Raw genomic sequence first — 24170 nt, forward strand, 5'->3', positions numbered from 1 at the left:
GTGCTCGTGGCTCGTAGGGGGCTGGAGCTGTGCGCTCCCCAGGGACAGAAGGCCAGGGGGGATCTTAAGAAGTCATCTAGTCCAACCTCTGCCAGAGGATGAACTGTGCCTTAAACACTGCCAATGTTTAAAGTTGTCTTTGTTTAAAAATCTGTGTAAATGATTTTATAATGTTCTCAGGAAATGTAGTGCAGGGCCTTGCAAAGTTACCATCAGGATTATTTCTCCAAATGCCTAATCTAAAGGTAGGCAATTACTTCTTGTCCTATGAACAGGGGATTTTAGGAACAAGGTTTCAGTTCTGTACTTCTTACTGTCTTCTCTGCAACAGTTTTTTACAAATGTGAATATTCCTTTAGTCGTTGCTCCTGCAGACTAAACAAACCAAATTCTTCCAATTTTACATACAAAATGATATTGTCTAGCACTCTCATCTTTCTTGTCTCCCTCCACTGGACTCTTTCCAATTAGCCCCCAAGCTCCTTGAAGTGCAGTGCCTGAAACTGGATACAGTATTCTAGCTCCGATCTCATTAGGCATAATTAGAGTAAAAGATTATTTCGTGTGAATTTAATGGGGAATTCTTATTTATTTACTTTAGTATGAAATTTGCTTTTTCACAAAAACATTACATTATTGACCCACAATTAGCTTGCCACTCACTGGAATCTGCACATCCTTTTCCACAGAATAACCACAACTAGCCAGGTTTCTTCCATCCTTTACCTGTTACTTAGTTCAGTTCAATACTTTCTATTTGCCCTTAATGAAGCAAATCTTACTTGTTATCTAATTTCAACAATTAATTTAAATAACTTCTTGTTCTACTCTGTTCCTCTGATGCAATTTTAGCCTTTATTGGCAATATATGCTTGTAAGTGAAATATCTATTGCAGAATCCAATCTATTTATAAAGTATATTGATTAGCATAAAATTGATCTAAGTAAAGGCGTCATTACATTGGTGACAGTGAATTGCTAACAACAACCCTAAGTACAAATCACTCTTGTAGATCCATATAAACTATGTTTCCTGCATTGGCAATGAAAATGTCACAAGCAGTCTTTACCAAAAACCCCTTACCAAAATCAAGATGTGTCACCGCTGCAGCTTCTCTGTTCACAAGTCAATTATTCTGCCACAGAGGAATTATTTGATAGGATTTATCTCATATGGTATTTTCCCTTTTCTCTGAAATGCTGTATATATTAAAAAAAAAAAAAAAAAAAAAAAAAAGGAGCACTCTGGAATTGAAAAATAGGTATAGGAACTATTTTCTCTCAGAATTAATATTAAAAATGACTACAATGCATATTTCAGCTTGTGAAGATCTTCAGGATAATGAAAACCACGAAGATAACAGTGAGAATTCAGAACTAGTTCTGAACTTTCAGATTTTGTTCAGAGATATCTGAAAGTAATGCTTGCATGTCTGAAAACTATTTTTAAAGGATATGTTTGAATGAAATGGACAGCCCTAGTTTATGAAATCTCTGTATTTTATGAGGAATCATGGAGTCAGGCTAAATTCAAACGTTACTCTATATATTTGTCTTCTTCCAGTCTACTGTATCTATTGCCTTCTGTTGTTAATAGTTAAAAATCACTCTTATGAGATGCTTCAGTCATAGGTATACATACTCTTTCACATCAACCCAATTTTTAGATCTTTATTGAGGTGACTGTAGTTCCTACTTGCTAATTTCACCGTTCCACATCTGTCCAAAATTAAAGCCCCAATTGCTAGTTCAATATATTGGTGCCATATGAGTCCTCCTTGTCTTAGCCATAAAGTGGTCTATGTTACCTTACACATCAAATAGGTCACAGCAATGTGCAGCTGTCCTTATCCAATTGTATTTCCTTTAACAGAAACGCTTAGTTCTTCCAGATACACTCCCTGCATCGAGATTAAGATCCTGAAGTAAAAGCCTTTATTCTTTATTTAGTAAAGGCCTTTACTCTTCTACAGAGTTCGGTGAATTCTGTGTCAGTCTGTTGGTGAATGACATTAGTTCTCTATCTGTTAGATTTTATTGAAAACACTGCTGTCCTACATGCTCCGATGGAAGTAGTAAGTCTTCGATTAGTCTATTTTTATGTACAGGTTAAGGTATATATATGTAGGATATAAAAGGTGAGTGATGGTCACACGGTCAACTAGATTCTCCAGAGACACACTGATGCCACCATGCTAGCCAACTGTTCAAAGAGAAAAAGCCAGGATTCACAAACTTGATGGAGGTCCTATAACGAATCCATTAAACACCACAGCTATAACAGATTAATCTAAAACACTTCATTTCAATTGGTCTGATTTTTAATATTGTACTTGATGTTACAAATAAAATATAACTCCAATATTAAATTTATAAAGTTTTCACATTTCCATGTAAAACCAACACTAGGTTTAAAGTAAAAAGAGCTCTGTGGAGGCAACAGCTTTATCTTTAACTTCAACAAGATTCTAATTTCATAATAGTAGAGAAAAATGTGTAAACATAGGCATTTGTGATTTTCTTCTGTACACATCTATGTAAATTAGTTGATACAAATATAATTTACTATAGAAACATTTGTTTGTTTTTGCTACAGACAGTTCTATGCTGGCATCACATACTAGTCAATTAATCTTCCAAAGAGTGAGATCTATGCATTTTGCTTTCTAACCCCCAGTATGTCCATTGCCAGCAGCGGACTTCATGTTCAGAGAATCAGACTCACAGTGTCAGCAATCTAAAATTAAACTTCAGTATGAGATTATAAATAATAAAAAATGAATCCATCATTTTCATATCATAATCACCACATGCTTAAATGCCATGATCCAAGCCAACCAAAATCAATGACAGTTTTCCCATTCACTTAGCTGGAATTCACCCGCAGTTCCCAGTCACTGTAGATTCTCATTTTAGTTTTGCAATTTTATCACAGCATGAAGAGTTAAAAAGTGTGTAGTGTCACAGCTTCAATGTGAGAAGTAAAGCCTCTAAGTCTTTCTGGGCCTCTTTATCCTGAAAGAAACAGACAATCATGCATGAACTTAGATAGGATAAATCCCTTCATTTGTATAATATGCACCTACCCACATTTCTTTACTAACAACAGACGTAACACACAACTGCAACTGCCACGGAATGTAAAGACTGCATAGTAAGTTATTTTATAAGTGAATGCAAAAATAAAGTTTGAAGTGAAAACAAGAGCCAGATGGCAGCCCTCCCTTTACAGCTCTGTTAAAGCACTTACAATGTTAGCCACAAATAGCCTTCTCAGCAGACCAGCAAGCCTTTTAGCTTAGACCGTAACTTTTACTGGTGTACTTTGCAGGAAGTACTGCCTTGCCTTACACTTTACACAATCTTGCAACCCGACTGAGTGCAGCTTTACTAAAGATATTTCTGTGATGTTTGCTAATCATTTATTATGAAATTGACAAGAAAACATTGGGAAATGTAATTAATAACATCAGTTAGCTCGTGGTTTTGGTGCATACAGCCATACCTACCTGTAATGACCAGCATGGATTGACTACACCTTCAGTATCCTCCATACTGGTGTTGGTAGGCTCTGCCTATGCTACTGAGCTCATAGCAGAGTGGAGCCAGTGGGCGAGCATGAGGCAAGTAATCTGCTGTGCTCAGAGCCAACACTACATTATACCTCCTAGGACAGAAGGGAAAGGCTCCTTTTAGGTTGATGCTAAAGTGCACAAGTTTGCGCAGGGCTTTCTGTAAACCAAACCCAGCTCACAGACTCTTAGTCACAGGTAACCAGTGACATATGTTTTAGCTATTCCATGTATAATCCGTTCGAAAAGGGGAACATGCATATGAACGTGTAACCACAGTACAAAACCACCATATTTCTACTAATTTTTTAAATGCCTTCTGGATATAATACTCTTGCTTTACTTGCCACTGCAAAACTTCTATTTGCAAAATGCACCTTGGTTAAAACCACATTTCTAAAAAGTCAGTAGCTCATACCTGCAGGCTGGTAAGGGTCCCAAGACCCAGTACATGCACCCAAGTGTACTTAGCAGTGCAAGTGAAAAGCACTTGCATGTCACAAATTTTGTGCAAGTATTTCTAATGACAGAGACCAGTATTTCTTTCCCAGATAACACCACAGGCAATTCTGAAAGAAAATACTGTAGACAGACAGTGAAGTAATCACTGAATTTCAGGATCACTTCGTCATCCAATCAACCAAAGAGCTGGAACAAGATACAGGACATTTAAAAACACATTTTACGGGTGAAGAAATTCCTGCTTCTCTTTATTTTGGTTAGTTGTCTATAATGTCATGGAGGAATAGAGAAGAATATTGAGATGATAGAAACCATATGCCAGACATGTCAAACTACATTATATTATTGGTCTGGATTAAGGCATTAATACATTAGCTGGACACTTCTCTTGGAGTTGCTGCTTTACTCCCACTGGCAACAACAGGCTAAACTATCTGCCTAATCATTTATCAGAGGCCTTAAAAGGCATACACTGCAAAGCCAGTAAGCTCTTGCCAAAATACTCTAACAGAAGGAAATGTCACACTGAATTCGGCACCCCTTAAGCTCCACATCACCACAAGCTGCCTCGAGCACCAGCTCGTGGCTTTCAACAAAAATTGGAAAACTCAAAATTTGTATCAATATGGTGACTAATTCAGGGAAAATACATTCTCTTCCGTACTGACTGTGGTCAACTTGTGAAAATGATTCTAACTCCATTAAGCTAACCAGTAAAAAGCTATTGTCCCTTGCTATTAAGAAAATACACTGAAACAAGGTTTCAGTGCATCTGATCCTACTCTACACACTTCTAAGCCAAAAATGATAAAGATGCAGATTTTCTCATATCTCAGTGGTGTTCAGCACTTCATGGGTTGATGAGATTCTTTACACACTTTGCAGGATACAGCATTTAAAAAATATATCTCCAAACAATTTTGTATAGTTGTCTCTCTCCTTAGAAGCAAAGGATTATATTGGGCAATGAGCTCTAATGAGCTGCAAAGGTCCCAAAAATATTGGGCAATCTTCCCTGAATCTTCCACCGGGCTTAGGAGAAAGAACAAAACAAACCTATGATTGTTCTAAGATCTAGTTGGAGAAGAAACTGCAAACGTACAAAGCGTCCTACCTCTGGACGCCAGAGTTGCTAGTTCTGAACAAGACTATATCAGTATAAGCAAGAAGAATTATTGCTGCAAACTACTTAACAGACTGCGTTAATTGAGCCAGCAGCTTCCAGTCAATAAGAAGTCAGATGATAAAAGCATTGGAAAAAAAAAATAATAAAATCAGTAATGGCATTAAAACCAAAACTGAGAATGGTCAGTGAACTATCATGTCACCTTTGGATAGAGTCCTTCCAGACCAAGAGGTGTGTCATGCTAAAAGGAGAGAGAAGCCACAACTCTGTTCAGTGTACCAGTCTCCAGTTTTAAGAATGAAAACATTAATGCCCAAAGTTTGACTGTTACTGGGAAGACGAAGCCATGAATCCTGTGTTTGGCCAGCTCTCTTCCTCACTGATTTCTGGACCTGTGGTTTTCTGCGGGCGGGTTCTGTTTGTGGGGTTTTTTTTTGGTTTTTTTAGTTGTGGTTTTTTTAAGATGGGCAGGCTTTGATCTCCCTTTAGAGCACAGCAGAGAGAGGAAGAGGTTGAAGTCGCAGGAGGAATGCAATACATTTGAGTCAGACCCATTTGTTCACCCTGAGGCTTAGCACAGCACTGACTGAATACGCAGTCATTTTCCGAACTTGATTTTCTACTGTCAAGGCTTACATTTATTAAACACTTCTCATATCGTTTTCAGAGTTGAATAGGAGTTCAAAATATCTGCAAACTGCTACAGAAAAGGTATTCAAATTACAGGGTCAGTGAGTATATTTTCCCCTCTTCCTATTTAGTTGCTTTTCTTTCATGTTTCATCATCCACAGGGAATATGCACAGGAAAAAAAGATCTGGGAGTCCAGGGACTGAGCAAGGGAAGAGAGGGAGTTGAGAACAAGAGCAAGACAGAAGAGAGAGCTGGTGGGAAACAGGGAATGTTGGCTTAACTGGAGGTATTCCACATTTTGACAGTTAATTTCTGCTGAAAAATTTACTGATGAATATATACACAGACATACACATATAAATGTGCATGTAAAAATTAAATGGCAATTAAAGCAGAGACAGAAAGATAATTATTTTACCTTCCATCTCTGCTAATTATTTCCTTATGTGCTAAACACACTCAACCCAGGCCCTGCACATATGTGCACTCGTTGACAAAGTCCCAACTGTCAACACAGAATGATACACCCCCATGACCACAACCAAAATGGTTACACTGGCCAACTAAAACATAATCGTGTGCAACCACTGCCAAATCCCAAGCTGACATGCATCCCGTAGGGCTTCACTGAAGTCAGCGGGGCTGCATGGCGTGTTAAATGAGCTGGTCTGCCAGGGTTGTCCAAGCTGTACTCTGACATGCAATAACAGCAACGAGGTGCTGAGAGCCACTCCTGCTTTCGGGTACAGCTGTATGATTCTGTTGCAGCTCCAGGAGAAATCCTGGACTGTAAGAGAAAAGACTCCCAAACACGCACAATGACCGTTAATTAAAGAGTAATAGGTCTTGTGGACAATTTAAATCATATAAAGTTATACACTCTCCCTTCTCAGCTTCATGACAGACTCTCACAGATGGTGTGACTGCAGTAGGCATTAATTTGCATACAATTGCAGAATACTATTTTTCCCCTTAGGTAGTTCAATAAACCAATGCAATCACCCACTTGCAACCTTCTCTATGACTGCTGTATGTCACAAGTTAGGGCATTTCATGGTCTTTCATATTTTTAGTATCTTCCTCTGAGGATGAACTGTGACTTCCCAAAGCTTTCAGGATCAAGGCAAGCACAGCTTTAAAATGCGTAGCTGACAGCAGTTCCACATTTTCTGATTAACCTTCAAGTAGAGGGAAAAACACCATTTTGCACCAGAAGACTGTGAATAAAGTTTGAGGATTGTTGAAAAATTACAGAATGACAGAATTTAACTTAGAATAATTGTCATGTAAAATTTTTATCCACCTAGTTCTTTTCTAACTTAAAAGACTAAGTTTCATGTTTAATCTGGTTTCCTTTTCCTATTGTACACAATGTGGAGTTTTTGGTGTTCAAGACATTTCCCTCTTTCTCTCCAGCTGCGACCCCACCATGCTGGGACCTACAGCACTTTCTGTGCAGTCATCACTGAAACAGCTTGAACACGATCAGCCCAGTTACAGCCCCTTCAGAAAGATGCCTGTTGAGGCTTTCCTTCACCCTGTATATTGACTCTGAGACAACATATTTCAAACTCCTGGAAATTCCTCTGGCCACTCTACAAAAATACGAAACCAATTCTGAACCTCCTCATCCTGCAAAGCACCCCCACCCCTGTGAATACTTTTCCCACCCTGCCCCTGCACGCCAGCAGAGGAGATACACCCCATGCTTTGAGGAATTGCCTGTTGATCAGTCTTGTACTAAGAAATATGCTAAAACTATGTTACCTTTGATAGGATGTTGAAATGAGTACTTTGTGATACTAGTGAATTAAATCATAAATATAATAAACTCAGTATTTATCAAGATAGACTTTATCCTTATCTATGAAATTATTACACTACAAAAAAAAAAAAAAAAAACCCCATCACTTTTTGGAATTGTTTTTGGAGGGGGAGAAAGAATAAGCAGACAATGCAAACAAACCTTTTGGGAAGAACTTCAAAAACATCCAGACAGCAAATCAGTCTGATCACCAAGAGAAAAATAGACTGTATTCTCTGAAGTGCAAAATAATGTAAAATACAGGAGGTCTCAAATTCTTTTAGCAGCTCTTTTATAAATGTCTTATTTCTATCAGCATTTTAAAGTTTGAAATCTGATCTCTTTATAATAAGTTTTTAAAAGACCCATTGCCTGAGCTTGAAGCACACAGATTCAGTGTAAACAGAATCACTGACTAAGGAATAGTTTTTAAAAATATATTCAACAGATACTTTCATTTTAAGTTGGTGGTATCTATTAGGAAATTCTTGTTCAACTCCACAAACATTACTAGCAGGAAAACAATAGCCTGGAAGTAAAAATGAACACAAATCTGAATACTTCATTATTTTGCAATTGAAGCACCACCGACTTTTCCTTAGCATTTGGAGAACAAATGTGCATGAAATCTAAAGGAGCGAATACCCTCTGAAAACAAGGGCATTTTGTAGTGAGCTGATGATACTGAGAAAAGAATATGTTTCATGTGATGAGAAAACAAAACCATTTTTATGAGGTTACCTCAAATTATTCACATAGTTTCAGTGGGTAGTTTTTTCACAAACAAGTCATAATTTGTACCCTTCACTTTAAAAGCAAAAGTACATTAAATTTTTCTCCTTCAAATCTTACTTAGAAGGACAGATTACCACAGCAGTTTCAAATGAGAGCTGTTGGAAATACCACAGCAAGATCTGCTACATACAACTTATCTATGGAGGCTGGAGCAGGGATTTCTTGAAAAATCTGCTGTGGAAAATTCCAGGTATACGAATGGTCTGTTGTAATAAGAACAACCGATGGGTGTTGAAGTTTATACTCTGCCTTCTCTTCCATCCCTCTGTATCTCCCACTCATTTCCTTACGGACAATATTAGAAATGGAAATTAATGACTGAGGAGATCAATTGTGGTGATGTAAAAAAAGAAAAGTAAGAAAATCTTACAGGCATGATTTCTCCTCAGCAGCTGTGGTGTTGTATAAACATTCAGCCATTGTTTCTGCCCATTATTACATTTACCTCCTCCTCCATGTGGGCTTTCCTAGAGTTTCAAATGTCACTGAGGCCAAAGGCAGAGTATTCCACAAGTCTGTGCTCCCTGTCATTCTATCACCTGTAAGAAGTGAATGCCATAATGGTCAACTTCTGTAATATCTAAATCTCTCTCACTCGTTAATTTCAACTCCGAATTGCCTTAATTTGTAATTGCAGGGAAGGAGGGACTGGTTTTGAATTTTTTTTATTTTTTTTTTAACACCAATAGTTTTGTAAAATACATACTCAGCTCCAAGGAAATTTTTTTTGGTATTTTAAGTCAGACTTTCAGCAGCTCTCAGTGCAAAGAGATTTGCTTTGCATTCTTCCTGCGTTGCTGTCTTTGCCTCTTCCAAGACTACATTTTTTGTAATATAACTGCTGCTTTTTAGATTTATTTTCAAAAAATGTCATAGAGACCAGAACTTTGACATTTTCATCACTTTCTCTGTTAGGCTGGTAAACCCCTTTATGGTGAGCTTACTGGTCCTACAAGCACAGAGTTCACTCCCACACCGATACTCATCTCTGGATGAGCAAATACAAAACAATTTCTTTGCTATTATATTTATAACCCTACATTCAGATTTTCATTTTCTACAAGTTCCAGCCTTGAAAATACCCAGCAATCTATGTTATAAAAAATAAATTAGTGTCTTATTGCCCTTTCATGCAAAGCTCTATGTGTTCAATCAAGTACACCCCCCGCCCCCCATTTTGTCTTTCTATATGCGAGACAAATGTTCATGTTTTCAAATGTTAAAAAGTCATTTTTTTCCATCTCAGTAGTCTGCCACATCTGGTTTCGACAGCTCTTCATGCAGTCACACTCAGCAAGGCTTTGAGCGCACTACAAAGTAATGAGTCTCAGTAAGGGTAATGCAACATCTACTAGATAAACAGAGCAGCTGTTAGGCACTTTACAATAGCTCACAGCAGCCCTGAACATTGGGATCTCTTTTACTGAAGGGGTGAATGTTTCCCAGGACCCTGAGGTTATCCACCTGGACAGCAACCAGAGAAAAGCAGGATAACTTAATGTCCTGTGCACCTCCAACAGTGAAGTACCACTCCACAGTATGACAGTATTTATGGCCAAGGAAAGACCGTATAATTCATTGGAGGTTTTTGTTTAGAGAGGATAAAGAGTATATTGTACTGCAACATTAGTTAAAAACAAAAAATGCAGATATTGATTAGTTAAAAATGTGCCAAAGTATTTTTTAAACCTTGCATTAGGACTTAGAGGAGTTGTTCAATAAGAACTTGTCTCTTATGATTTCTTTGGTATCTTTTTTCAGGTTCATAATAGGGTTGAAATTGGCCATCTGACTTTTTTTTCCTCTTTAACAAGAATTACCTCTGTTTGGAAGTCCCTCCACCCCTTGAATTAAAAACATACTCTCTAAGTGGTAGAACAGATGCACAGAAGGGATATTGGACGCAATACAACATTCAAGACAAAAATCATATCACTTAACTTGAAATGTTACATGAAATGAATCCTAGACAAAGTGTCAAAGAAGTGCCCTGAGTTAGACCAGCTGAGAATTTGAACCGAGGTTTAAAATGAGCTATGGGCTATTTTACTGATGCTGAGCACCCCTGGTTCCCACTGAAGTCACTGGAAACTGTGGAAGCTCAGAAGCAATAAAAAGTAAACCATTGTCTACTATTATTTTTCATACTTATACTGTGGGATGATTTGTATCATGAAATACTATACATTTCCTCAACGTGGCACCTTTCCAGCAACTTTGTCTCTCAGTCTGCTCCTGATTTTATGCCTTTATACATATATATGTTTCTCAGTAGAAGCCAACATTTAAAAACAATAAAGGAATTCCCCTACCTGAAGAAAGATAGAAAACTCACACGAGAAACTGTGATTACACTTGGGAATAATGGTTTTTGCATGACTGTGACAATACACCATGGTGCTGACAGCCTTGAGATGGTGTGCTGTGGCAAACAAAGAAATCCTCAGAATGCTGCTGACCTGTGTTTTCTTTTTCAGACCATCTTTTACAGGGCTGTAATCAATTCAGGCACTTTATCAGCATCTGTTTGTTACTATCTCCCCAACGTATCTTTAGTGTTATTACAGTCTCTTCCTTCCCTTAAACTAACTGAACTGTTATTCCTACATACAGTTCAAGCCCTAAACAACTTCAGTTCCAATGTCTTTCTCCCCCAAATCAGTAACAGTCTTTCTCTAATACAATAACCAAAACAACACGTAATATTCTAATTCAGATGGGACTTGAGGTAACAGTTATATCAGCAGAGTTTGTATTCCAGATCTCCATTTTATCGCAATTCCTTCCCACGTGCACTTGGTTTTACCTTGTGCTGACTGCTTTTTTTTGTTTAACTGAATTACACACTATTGCCCTGGACTTCTTTTTCTTTCTTTTCCCCTACCCTTAACTCAAAACACATCACAAGTAAACAAAACAAAGCAGACGAATCTATGATATTTGTAGAATTAGCCAAAACAGAAGAGGGCAACTCATTTGCCCTCTTCAAGTGGACAAAAGATTTTTGGGGCCTATTTGGCACTCTTCTGTCCACAAACTAGTATCATTCTTACTCTCATCGTCACCCTGCTTGCCAGAATGCGTACACCCTCCCTTCAGATTGCTCCCAAATTCCTGTTCTCACCTCAGGGTCCTCCCTCCTTCTCAGGCCTGATGGTACTTCAGGAATGTGATTCCTTTTACCAGGGACTAAGCCCTTCCAGGTGGTCTAGGACACACTGAACTCCAGCTCATGTTTAGACTGATAACACTGGAATTTAGGGGCAGGATTCACTTCTCATTAGCGGCACAGTCTAGGAGCCAGGTGTCTCAGGTAGACATCTTAACACCTATCTTTGCACGTAATCTCTCTCTGCCATCAGGGGACAGAGGGAGGCAGGATGGGGCACCTGGACCCATCTCTCTCTCTCCACCGACTACAGGGGGAGCCTCTGCAACTACCTTCGGTCACCAAAATTTTGTCCAGCTACTGTTAGCAAAGATGAATCCAAATCTATGCTATGATTACACTTTTTCAAGGAATCTCCATGAATATGTGGAATGACTTGCAGTTTACTAAACACAGGCAGAAGTTTCTGTGATACATGTTTGTTTGCAATTTCATCAGATAGCTGAAGAGGTCATTGCAAGATTACCAGGCCTGCAGTAAGCTGAATACAGGGAAAAAACAAAAAATTCACCAGCACAGTCAGTTGCAGACACATACAAAACAGGCTGAGCACAGGCAATTTCAGTTGTATGCTCCTTCCCTTACCACCATTGGTTCTACCTTTTATGCAAAGATGTAGGTACTAAATGTAAGGATAACTTATAGCCGTCTTTCCTATGTTCTGCAATAGGCAAGCTGAAGGTACATTTCCAACAGTAAGTAAAGAATAAATTAGAGTTAAGAGATTACTTATATCTGTATCAATACATATTCAAAGAAACACTGAACTTAAGCAATGATTATTTAATTTATGATTGGTACATACTATAACTTGGGCCAAAAATAAAGGCCCACCCAGGAGCAGCTGGCTGGTGAGGCATGCAGTGGTCTTTCTTCCCAGCACGAACACTTGACATAAACGTGTTAGTGCTCCACACACAGCATTTATTGTCAATCAAGTTACAGAGTTATTTAATGGTCTTTTCCCTTAACTTCAAAGAATTAAATTGGATAAGGCCAATTCGTCTCTGGAATCACCTTTCACTCTCCCTACCACATCTGCTGTGCTCAAAGGGGGTCCCTTAGGCTGACAAAGCTGAGGTTTGAACTTGTCATGCTCTAGGATGGTAAGACATTTCCAGTCATAGGTCAGTAATTATAGAACTTGCTTCTACATGAGATCAGAGTGAACCTTCTTGCCATGACTTGGTTTATATTTGAGAAATTAAATCACTTAAAATTTCTCAAATATCTGCAGAAATTTTGCGTCCACATACTAAAAATACTCTAAAGGGCCTAAAAAGGAATCTAATAATCTCTTAGAATAAACTATGTTCCAGCAAATGTAACTGGAAGAACTGTGCCTCCTTAGCTGCACTGTGGTTGAAGACAAAGGCAATCTTAACTACCTCATCTACCTCTGCTGCAGCTAACACACTGCCCTGGAGGCCTTGACAAGAATCACAAACCAGAGGCTTTCAGGAGCAGAGACAGAGACTGTGGGACAAAATCTGGAATGCTTTCAACTGAGAAAAAGTAGGTCTGGGGCAAAATTTCAGTACAGCTAAAGTGACACGCTCAACTGCTTATGCTTAAGATAGTCTAATGAAATGGGTTGAATTACAAACAGTGCAATTCAGCTTCTGACACAGACAAGTCCCTGACAGTTCCCAAACATATTTTTTTTTAAAGCTGTTGATGCAGACAACTGTAAATGAGCCAACATAGAGTGGAGGAAGAAGGAAGGTTCTGTGTTTAGAAGAAAAATTGAAATGTTATGTTGTTACTGACAGTGCAATAATGGGCGCCAAAGACAAGACAGCGGTCACAAGAGAACAAGTTATCACTCTCAGTACTCACCTCATTAGTAACTGAAAGAATCGACAGTGCAGAATCACAGTACTTCAGTGCATTGTTTTTTCTGGCCAAGATCTTTATAGCACTGAGAAAAAAAAAAACATTTTGGTTCCAATCAGACCACTGTAAGAATACCAGGGCCTACAAATCATCGTTTTTAAAAGAACTTGGTTACCTTTGCCAAATACACATAATTGTATTTTGAATATCCTGGATGCATTTCTTCTGCCTAAATAATAAAAAACAGGAAAGAAAATAGACATAAAACTTGTGTGATGAGATTTCTGTGGTCTGCATACCACAAACATCAGACTGAATCATCCCTACTGTGTGCACCACTGTTTAGCACTTAAAAAAACCCCAAAACCTCAAGAAAACAAGAAAACCCAAAACTCAAATCCTAAACTAGGCACATGAGGTGCTGATATTGCACACAAAAATCTTCTGTAGTCCCCTCCCTAAGTGTTTTGTAAAGATACCGGATCATTCTATAGAATATCTATTGGATTAACTCACACAGTGGGTTGTAAGACACTGCTCTCTCTAGATTATTAATATTTATTTCCTCATATAAATATAGCAATCAACTATAGAAATAAACAAGCAACCAACCATTCATGCTTTGTGTAAAGGGTTATGAACTGTATTCATCAACTTTATAATTATTTTTCTTTCACAGACCCACATCTTCTAGCTCTAGGTTCACCTTTCTTTTCACATTACCATCTTCTGAAAAGTTCAGGTTGTTAAAAAACTTCAAGATTGTCTTCCTTTTAAAACACATCAAGGATGTAGAAGTTTGAACGATGAGAACCTTAATAATTATCTACTAACCAAGAAGCAGCTTTAATCAACAAACAGCTTTTGAGAGAGGAAAAATTATATCAGTGAAACTTAGAGTAGCTGTAATCCTTGGACCAAAGCAATGCTGCTTTCACCACAACTGTGTATTATCAAACAATTGAAAAAGAAACCCAAACAGTTGTCTTTTAGACATGAATTTATTTTTTGTTGCAGAAGAGGACTTAAAACCACAGTTATTCTGCAGGCCACCACAAAATGCCCTTAAGCTAAAGTGAACATTTCCAGTTATTTCTACCACCTCTGGAGTTTGACCTTAGAGATAAGAATCTGGGAAGATGGTAACATATTGTGTTGTCAAAAATTCAGGAGATCATTCCATCTTTAAATAGACTGAAAACACAGAAAATAAGCACTTTTGATATTGAGGAAAGTATGCTTGTCCAATTCCTTTGAGAAACTGTCTGAAAGCATTTGCAATGATGGAAGTTTATGCTTTGAATTCAGTCAAGTGAAAAACTTGTATTTTTCAGCTCCAGATTTAGAAATTATTCATAAAAAAGACACTGAAAGACAGATTTATTTTATTCATGTGGTGTTTTCTCGTAACTGTGCATTGAAGTAGAATGGCCAGGAACATGGACCTATATGACAAGAGTTTTCTACTTTGCTATAAAGGTAATTTCACCTCCCCAAATAAGAAAGGCTTCTACTAAAATCAATGGAAAGAGCTTCAGATCAGATCAGAAAAAGAGGAGTGTCACAATGTCAATGTTTTCCTTGCGTATGTTAACCCTCTTACAGAAATGGGCAAATCATTGGTTATTGCTATGGTTAATTCGTTTCAACAGCATATATAACTCAGCTACATTCTTCTCACATTAAATCCAATAAATATTGATCATGGTAAGTCATTGAAGAATTCCTTAAAACTAAAGAAAGAGAAGAAAGGTGCTAGCCACTCATCTGCAAACTAATTTTAAAATAGAAAAGAAAAAAATATTTTAGTAGAGAGCTCTGTGGTATTTAGGAGAGCCCAGGTTTATAACTACTGAACATAATCTGTTGAGCAGACATCTTGACAACAGCCACATGTAGCAGCTGGTAAACAGTCACATAGGAAAACCCTTGGCTAGGACTTACCTTAAGGAAATTCTGCAATGCTTCTTCTACTGTTGAAGTTGGTGGAGTCCCAAAAAGAGCAGCAGCTACTTTCCTTTCAATCCAAGACAACTGAGCTACCTATAATAATATATATATATTTATATTCTTTTGATATACATATATCTCAAAAGTCTTTAGGTTTGCTTCTCAGTTTTGGAATTAATACTGTCCTGTGCCACTGTACTACTTATACAACCTATTTTGCAAAAGAACCTGTAAAGGAATGTTTTATACTGGCCATTTGCCAAAGCACAGTCTTTTAGATTTTTCGATTCTGTTAACAGGAAAATGTACATATTAAGAAATACCTGACAAAACACCAGCATCATTACTATGAGATTATTCCCAATGTATAAAGCTTAAAGTACGGTTTTAGGTTTCATAAGGCCTTGCAGTATTTTAAACCTAAGACCAGAAACAGTGCTTTAAACCTGCTAGGTTTTCATGAGACATTCAGTTTAGCACCATAGTCCATGTACTTGACTACTTTTCAACATTACGAAATGCTATTGCTACAGTCAAAATGTAATGCTTTTGGCGCTTGTTAAAACAAGTTCATTTATTACACAGAAGCTAGTGACAACCACTGTTAAAGAAACAGCTTCACATTTTCCTCTTCAAATCTGACAAATAACACTTGCCAAAGACCTCATTTCATGGGCTGCTATAACAGGAGTTCAGGGAACTGTGATATTGCCACACAATGTATGTGACTTCTTCCCTTACATGTACTGACAACTAACAGAAACTGCTCTGGTTACTGCCATAAGGAATTTGGCTCCCTCACCAAACCTGGTGAAACACACCTCACATCTCTAATGAAGGATGGAAATGCTAGGAAATACAGTATGAGACTGGAGCCTGTTTAAATGCAGAAGTGAAGCCACGCTGCTTCGGATACTTTTACTACATCTGTAAAGAAAAGTCCGGACTTTATTCCTTCACATCAGTATTTGAACCACCAGCACTGATGGCTCCTGTCACAGAGTACAGCTGGAGTTTAAAAATGAGAAAAACAAGGTTCTGTAGCATTTCTGGCCTGATCTATGCAGAGGCAACTCAGAGAAGGGATACACAGGCAAAGAACGAGAGCCTCTCATCAGAGAGCTGGAGGTGAAATATGAGTCACAGAAACAGCTCTTTTTCAGAGGAAACTGCAATTCAAATAACAGTTGAGCCTTGAACTCAAATCTGTCCTACTGCTGTAAAAATTAAAGTGGTTTTGGATAGCTTTAGTTTATTCCTGCCTCATTCCCTGGCTTCCCAATCTTGTCAGGGCTGTTGCTGCTCCTCCTGCCTTCTCCAGCTAAATGCAGCAATCCAGTAGATGTCAGTTAATTATGGTAAAATACAAGAATCCATCCACACATAACTACCCACGGCTATCCACCAGAATGCTTTTCCTTTAAAGAGGCATCAAGCTCTGTGTATTTCTTGTTGCAAACTGCCCCGAAAATACCACTGCGATGAGTACAAATACACGCCAGCATGCAACAGGAAAATGCATAGGACTGTTTTTCCATCTGGCCCAAATGTCTCTAGCTACATAAGACAAACACCACTTGGAGACACAAGGGATCCTGGTCAAGTCTTGCTGGTTGTTCAGCAGGGTCCAACACCTTATTTGTTAATTGTCAAGTAAGTCTTTCCCACAAAACTACTAAAAATTATATGCCAGAGAGAAACAGTATTAAGGAAGCTTGCTTTAATTCTCTCTCACATATCCCACTTTGAATTCTCTTTTAAGGGAATAAAGTGTGGTTTACAAATGCTCTCCAACAATCCCACAGCTCTTATCCATTGAAGCAACAAGATGTTTCCCCTCTCTGCACTGCGGTGCTTTCATACTGTGTTAAAAACTGCAGCATAGAACGCTGCCTAGGAAGCATGCTGGTTAAAACTTCAAATTGTAGGTATGTATATAATCCCCTCAAGCACTTCATTTCCCTAGCTGTTCTATAGCTTCTGAGGCATATTCCACAAGAAATATTAAAAGAATTTTTGCAAAAGTATTGTTTTCTTCATGCCAATCTACTGCTGCAGGATTCTTTTGGAAGATGAAGGGGATTTCTACATTTCTAAGTCCATCACATCAAGATAGAGGCAGTTTACAGATGACGGAAGAGAGAGGAAAAAACAAAGGGAACGTATATGCGCATACACTGCTCAGATACAATTACCACACATGTGTCTGCTGTTATGCAATAGTGAGGAAACAAAATTGCAGTTTTTCCATGTGGAATTACAATTACCTATTGAAAACACAAGTTCTTCCTGGCAGTTGTTTTCTTTTCTTACAAGATTTAATCAGAACTGATTTACTGAGGTTTTAGTCATTATTTTGTCTGGCTTGGGTGCTGCTTTGCACTATTCAAACTTTTAAAAGCCCAAACATATACGCACTTGCCCATCTTTATATTACAAATCCCACCAACCTAAAACAATGTTTAAAAGTGAAATGCATCTATGCACAATAGTGAGTTTTCTGTAATGTGCACTGGCTATAGCATTATACTTTGTGACTATTACACAGATAGTCCGAGAGTTTCCAAATGTTTTCAGCAGTCAGCCTTATATGCCACTGGCTTAATGAATTTATTGCAGCTAACTCTAGCCATCCATAAATGAAGTGCCTCCCTTATGTGAGTTCTCCAGGTTCCTTGCATGGTCAATACAATGAAAGGCATTTCCATTAATTAGGCAATCTCTCTTCACCTACATTAGTCTGGGATTAACACTCGTCTCTTTCTCTTTTTTCTTCCCTTCAGCTACAAAAAGGAGCATAGACAATTATACCTTGTGGATGGCTAAAGACAGATGAGGTGAATCCCGTCACAACAGCTGAATCACACCCCACCTGAGTCAGTCTGCGCCCTCCTATGACTGAGGTGGGACAAATGGAAAAGATCTGTTTTATGCAAGACACAAAATTGTGTCCTGGAGCAACAATGATGTACAGGAAATTACACCCTTTGCCTAAACACACACAAGCACAGTCTGTAATTTGTAATAGCTTTATTAAGAGTATCTTACGCCACATTCAGGGAAATGGAAACATCATTCCTATTATACCAACTAACTCTATTAAGCATTCTCTGTGTGGAAGCAAGCACAGGCAACAGAAACCTTGGTCTAACATGCTCCAGTGTAGTGCAAATTTGACTTCTACAGTCAAGGTTATTCCAAATAGTGCAAAGCATACAAAATCAAGAACCAGGAGACTGTAACTCTCATCAGCTTCAGTGGAACCATGATTTCACTTAATGCAAGTTCCAAGAATGGTATAGGACAGCAGAAAATAATAAGAAAGGCAGCTTCTCCAGCAAGTAATAGCTACAACAACAACAAATTTAAAGAATGAAGATTGTCCTTGCCCTACAGATGATTTCCAAACCTAAAGTGAGTCTTGGTTTTTTAGGTCCCCCAAGTCCTGACGTCAGTCCCCCCAGCAGCTGGAAAATTCACAAAAGCGCTGCAAGGAACATTGTGTTTCCACAGAATATCAGGTTTTAATTTATTGGGTCACACAAGGAACATTGCTCCCCAGCTGCCATGAGGAGAGCTGGTCCCACTCTCTCAAGAGCGAAAAACAATGGCGTGAGGGACCTTCAGCCACGTCCTGAACTTCCCCAGGGCTAGAGGGGAGGGGATGACCATGACAGCCCGTCCTCTGCCAAGGAGAGGAGGCCACTTTTCAGTATCCCAAAGCTAACAGAGATGCTTGTCTCAAAGTTTCTTGTATACATCTGTCAAATAGCAAGCTCTCATCCATTTATTCTACTCAAATCTCTACTAGTACCAAAGATGGAAGAAAGCCACCCACACAGTTAACCTGCAGCTGACTGTAAAGTTTGTACCCAGCACACTCCTATCAGGCCTTTTGTTCCTCTGAAGACCAATACAGAAAATACTGTTCTCTCCTAAGTACCGGGAAAAGGGATTTCCTAACGTCCCTTTCACTTCCTTAGCCTAGGATCAGCAAAAATCACATATGAACCAAAATGCTGGTTGGAGTTTGGTTTTTTGTTTCTGTCTTCTCATCTTTTGATGAGATGCAAACCCTGTTTGCAAGCTCATTGACAGCTCTTTTAAAATTCTAGGATATCGGTACCATGGAAACTAACCCACTTGGATTGAAAATTCAGCCAGGACTTACAGCTCTAAAGGATTTCCTCCTCCAATGTTTCCTTGCTAACAGCTCACTGAAGACAGATCACACAGTTGTCTTTCATAAAGGAAAATCATCCCATTGATCCAGCTTCAATAAAATATTAATGGCATCTACTTCAATATCCCCAGAGAGTTTCTTTTTCATTACAATATATTAATGTAAAATTATATTAAATAATTATGCAATGTTTTGACTTCTGGAAGAGATTAAGTAACTGGACAGCAGTTTTCAAACACTGGCTTCCAACACAAATATTCTCTTTCTTGCCAGCTGAGGAACCAGGACAATCTGCACAGGCATCTAGGCATTTATACAACTTGAATTCCCTGGTCTTTTCACTTTCCAGTAAGAGGAGCAGACATAGAGCACACAGACATAGGAACCGAGTCAATTTGTTCCCTGATGTACAGATACTGGATACACCAGTGATGCATCCAACACATGGCATGTAACCATCAAAAAGAAAATCCCAAGAAATCTAATTTTTCACTTCCCACTAGTCTTTACCAGTGGCTCTGATCCAGTTTCAGAAGTACACGCTAACTGTTCTGTGCCAGTCCTGTAACGGCAAGTAGCCATAAATCTTAACTAGATACATCCTCCATTTTAAAAGCTATTCTAAACATTAAGACACTAAAAAACCCCACAAACACACAATTATAAAGGATTATTAGATAATTGCACTCAAAACTCTAAGGAAAGGAAACTAATTCCTGTAGACCATGCACCACAGATAATTCACTTTCAATAAATATTTCTTGCTGCTCTGAGAGCAAAGTAGTTTTTACTTTCCCTTAACAAAGCTGAAACAGGAAAGGCTCTAAACACTGTACTTATTTTAAATCATTTGAACCAACCTAAGCATATATTTAAACTATTATGCCTTCCCTAAAAGATATGCAATTAACAAAGCCTGGTTTTGTCACAGAAGGCCAAGCAAAGTTTCTTCCACTACCAAAGACATTTTAAATTAAAATTATTTTGCTGCAGTTGCTTTTCTTTGGAATAGTAACATTTCTTTTACGTACTAAACACTGGTTTACTTTGCTTACTAGATATTTTAAACTATCTTCATTGCATTTATATGGTAATCTTCTTTTCCTAAAATTCTCACTAAAGCTACCCTGGAAAAAATCACCAGTGAGTAGAAGTTCATATCAGCTCTGGAAAAAAGGAACATTAAAACAACACTTCCTAGAGTTATCCGTTACTAGTGGTGTTCAGTTATGTTTGCTCAATGCAGAAATAAAACAGGTTTTTTTTCTCCCTTGTCACCTTTGCAAAACAAACCAAAAAACAAGGAGCTGTATGTGGCTCCTTGTACACATAGCAAGTCTCACAGGCAAAATTGTGCCCATTGTGACCTCTATGAATTGATTAGTGAAAATCTTGCCTACCTGATTGTAATTCCAGAAGCACTTTTGTAACAAAGCTGAGATGATACACACATCAGAACAGAATCTTCCTCTTTTGTATATCTCCTGGCTTTATAATGGTAAGAGGAATAAGAAACAGCAAAAATTGTTTTTTGGACAAGGTGACACACAATTCTGGCTGTGCATTAGAGACAAAGCCCACTAATGCAAGGTAGTGAAAATGCAGCTCCTCCTTCCTGCTGGAAGGTGCTAGGACACTTGGCATCAGCTTCAGATCTGGCCCAGCGAGAATAATTGCTGAGAAAGAAACTTGGCATTGCCATACCATTGCTCTTTGCAAAGGACTGCGTTACACTGAGGAAGGTGAGAAATGGCAGTCAGAGCCAAATTCTGGCAAAACTCCACAAATCAAATAGTTTTTACTAGTACAGCACACAGTGTCTGGATATAGGTTTCAGCTTTCAATAAATCTTCTCCATTTGTCCCCACCATACTTTTAACTTTTAACCTAAAAGTCTGTTCAACTGATTGTCATTTGTGAAAATGAACTGGAACCTTGAGTTACAACACTTGAAGCATCCCCTTTTACAGTCTTTTATGCTATACCTATTTTTTTTCTTTCAGTTTGTGAGCCCGAAAAACAGCGCTAGAAGGTAGTAATAAGATCCCTCAACATTAAATAGGGAATGAATGGGAAATACCTGACTCTATTAGGAAGACTTAAGTACATCAGGTTTCCCCAAGGTGTTATCAAAGCCTATAAAATATCAAACACTAGTTATCTCTTTTAACTAAGCTGCTTCAGTAAAAGAGTACGTGACTAAAATTAAACAGTAACACCCCCGGAAGCAACACTTATGAAAGAACAAATATTGTGGCCAAACCTAACTTGATCCCAAAGTCAGCTAGACTAAGTGTAAAAACTAACCTTCTTTCCTCAGTCATCCCTTTTTCTTCTGTAATTTCCTCACATTGGACAACACAGCCTTCCCAGCCTCAACCGCAGCCAGACTAAACAGAAAAGCTATCTATGGCTTTAATGCTCAGGGTCTAAGAGGAGCATCATCACTCCATCTACAGGTACCAGTACAGAGAAGGAGTGATAAATGAAGTTTTCAAGCACCCTATCATAATCCCATATAATGTATTTGGAACTAATGCCACAGACAATAGTCTACTTTTGCGATAGTTACCACAGCATGAAACACCACAGTCTACAGAACAGGACCAAGAATTTGAGACATCTCCCACAAATTCCTACAACTACCTATATCACATGCACAGCCAAAACCTGTGTTAGAGGATCAGCACAGAAACTTACTCATGTGGTCTGCTAAAACTAATGAGGATATGATTCTGTGATGACCAGCTTCACCAGGCTAGGATTAAGATCTAGCTTCCACAGTAGAGCGTCAAAACTCCTGCTACTGAAAGTGTGCAAAACAAAGTAAGTTTTTAAGAGCTGACAGCCACAGAAGTTAAAAAAAAATGTTATTCAGTCCTACATTTGCATTTATTTGTACTATGAAAACCTGTTTTAAGTGTTTCAAGTTACATTTTGTCATGGCAGTCATAGAAGGCAAGAATTAAAAAAAAAAAAAAAGAAAATCAGAAATCAATCCTTAAGTATTTCAGTGGCTACATCTGGTTAGGTAGATTGTTTCACTTAATAAAATGCAGGTCAGGTCATACCCTAAAGCAAATGCTATCTATGGCTTTAATGCTCAGTAAGGAAGCCCTGCACAGACATTACAAGTATGGAACATGAGTTTGTAATGATAGAGTGCAACAAACTACATGCATTACTCACTCAGGAAGTGGCGATTGTCACTGAAATGAAACACAAGTTAAAAACCAGTGCAACTAGAACAAAGCGAGGTAAACTGAGACTGTATGTTAAGTTTCCAAAAGTTATAGCTCAAGTGAGAAATAAGCCACGAAAAACATCTGGGAGTATTTGATGTACATGGAAGCTGCATTCAGCTGTTGACATAACATGGTATAAAATTGATTAAGGAATCACTAGTTAGAGAGATGCTCTTCAGAGGCACAGTAAGCATATTATAGGACAATCTTCAGCAACTCACTTTTGCATAGCTAATGCTGATATTCAAGAATACAGTGCGATGAAAAGCAAAATTAAAAGCTTTTTGAAAAAGTTGGTGTCATTCCTTATTCAAATCAACTGAGAAAAAATGTAGTTGTTGAAATTTCTTTTGGAAGTTAAACATATGATCTGAAAAAACTGCTGAAAGATTACTTCACATGAAGTCTTGTTGCAGATAAAGACGATGCCTGCAATGTATCACAGCAACTCCTTTCCAGTTTGCAGGCACTTTGTAGTGACTGGCATTGAAAGCAGCTATAGGAAAAAGGCAGGGCCGAAATTCACTGCACATTAGCAGTTATTACTCAGAGAAACCTCCCAGTGATCTTTTACAGCATAGGCTATGCAAGAACATTTTCTTTTGATGAAAGATTCCTCACAGCACTAAAGATGGACCAATAAGGACAGGCACCTGAGCCATCAAAGATGTGAGCTTCAGAATAATCCAACTTGTATTACAAGCACCGTTTCTCTAAAAATAATAATAAAATCAGTCCACAGCTAGATTTGTAAACCAATTGAGTTTTTCATATATAAGCACTTACCACTATGTCATTACCACAATTTTTAAAAGCACCTGTTGTGTCAGCATAGTAAAAATTGTATCTCCTGCAAAACATTTGGATGAATTGGAGATTTTTATGCTTGCATCTTTGTTGTGACATTCTCCTGGAATCTACCAAGCCAGTATAGTAGCCTTGCTGCCACAGACATAATCCCATGGCATGTAAATGCCTTTAACTTCAGTTATGGATGGGGAATAGTTACTAAAAGGCTATGTTACCAGAAAGTTTGAGGAAGAACAAAGAACTGAAATGAAGAAGTCACCCCTCCTCCCTTCCAAATATCAATTTCTTTTCATTCATACATTCAGATAAGAATTGAACACAACAATGAGGGACACACAGAAAAAACAGGGTCTAAGAGGAGCATCATCACAGCTTACTTAAGCACAGCACAGCTTACTTAATGTAAGGAATGGTCAGCAGTTAACATCAGACATGTGGAAGTTAATTCAGGAAATGTAAATGTACTGTTTCATTTAGCTCAAAATATCTACTTCAATAAATACCTATATTGTCTTAAGTCCCACTATTTCATTTCAAACGCATCATCACTTTTCAGTATACTCAATTCATATGTTAGACAAAAAAC

General features: G+C 38.1%; 1 protein-coding gene across 1 annotated transcript in view; it reads right to left on the bottom strand.

Annotated features, from left to right (window-relative positions):
- Positions 1–2303: 2303 nt before the first annotated feature.
- The window catches only part of RMDN2 (regulator of microtubule dynamics 2), a 48138-nt gene continuing 26271 nt past the window's right edge, over positions 2304–24170 (bottom strand). The window contains exons 8-11 of the mRNA XM_030500117.1: positions 15341–15439; positions 13572–13625; positions 13400–13481; positions 2304–3015 (exon numbers count right to left, since the gene is read on the bottom strand). Coding sequence (XP_030355977.1) covers positions 13434–13481; positions 13572–13625; positions 15341–15439 — 201 coding nt within the window. The 3' untranslated portion in view covers positions 2304–3015; positions 13400–13433. The remainder of the gene's footprint in view (positions 3016–13399; positions 13482–13571; positions 13626–15340; positions 15440–24170) is intronic.

Source organism: Strigops habroptila, chromosome 10 (assembly GCF_004027225.2).
Source record: "Strigops habroptila isolate Jane chromosome 10, bStrHab1.2.pri, whole genome shotgun sequence".
Classification (NCBI taxonomy): Eukaryota; Metazoa; Chordata; class Aves; order Psittaciformes; family Psittacidae; genus Strigops; species Strigops habroptila.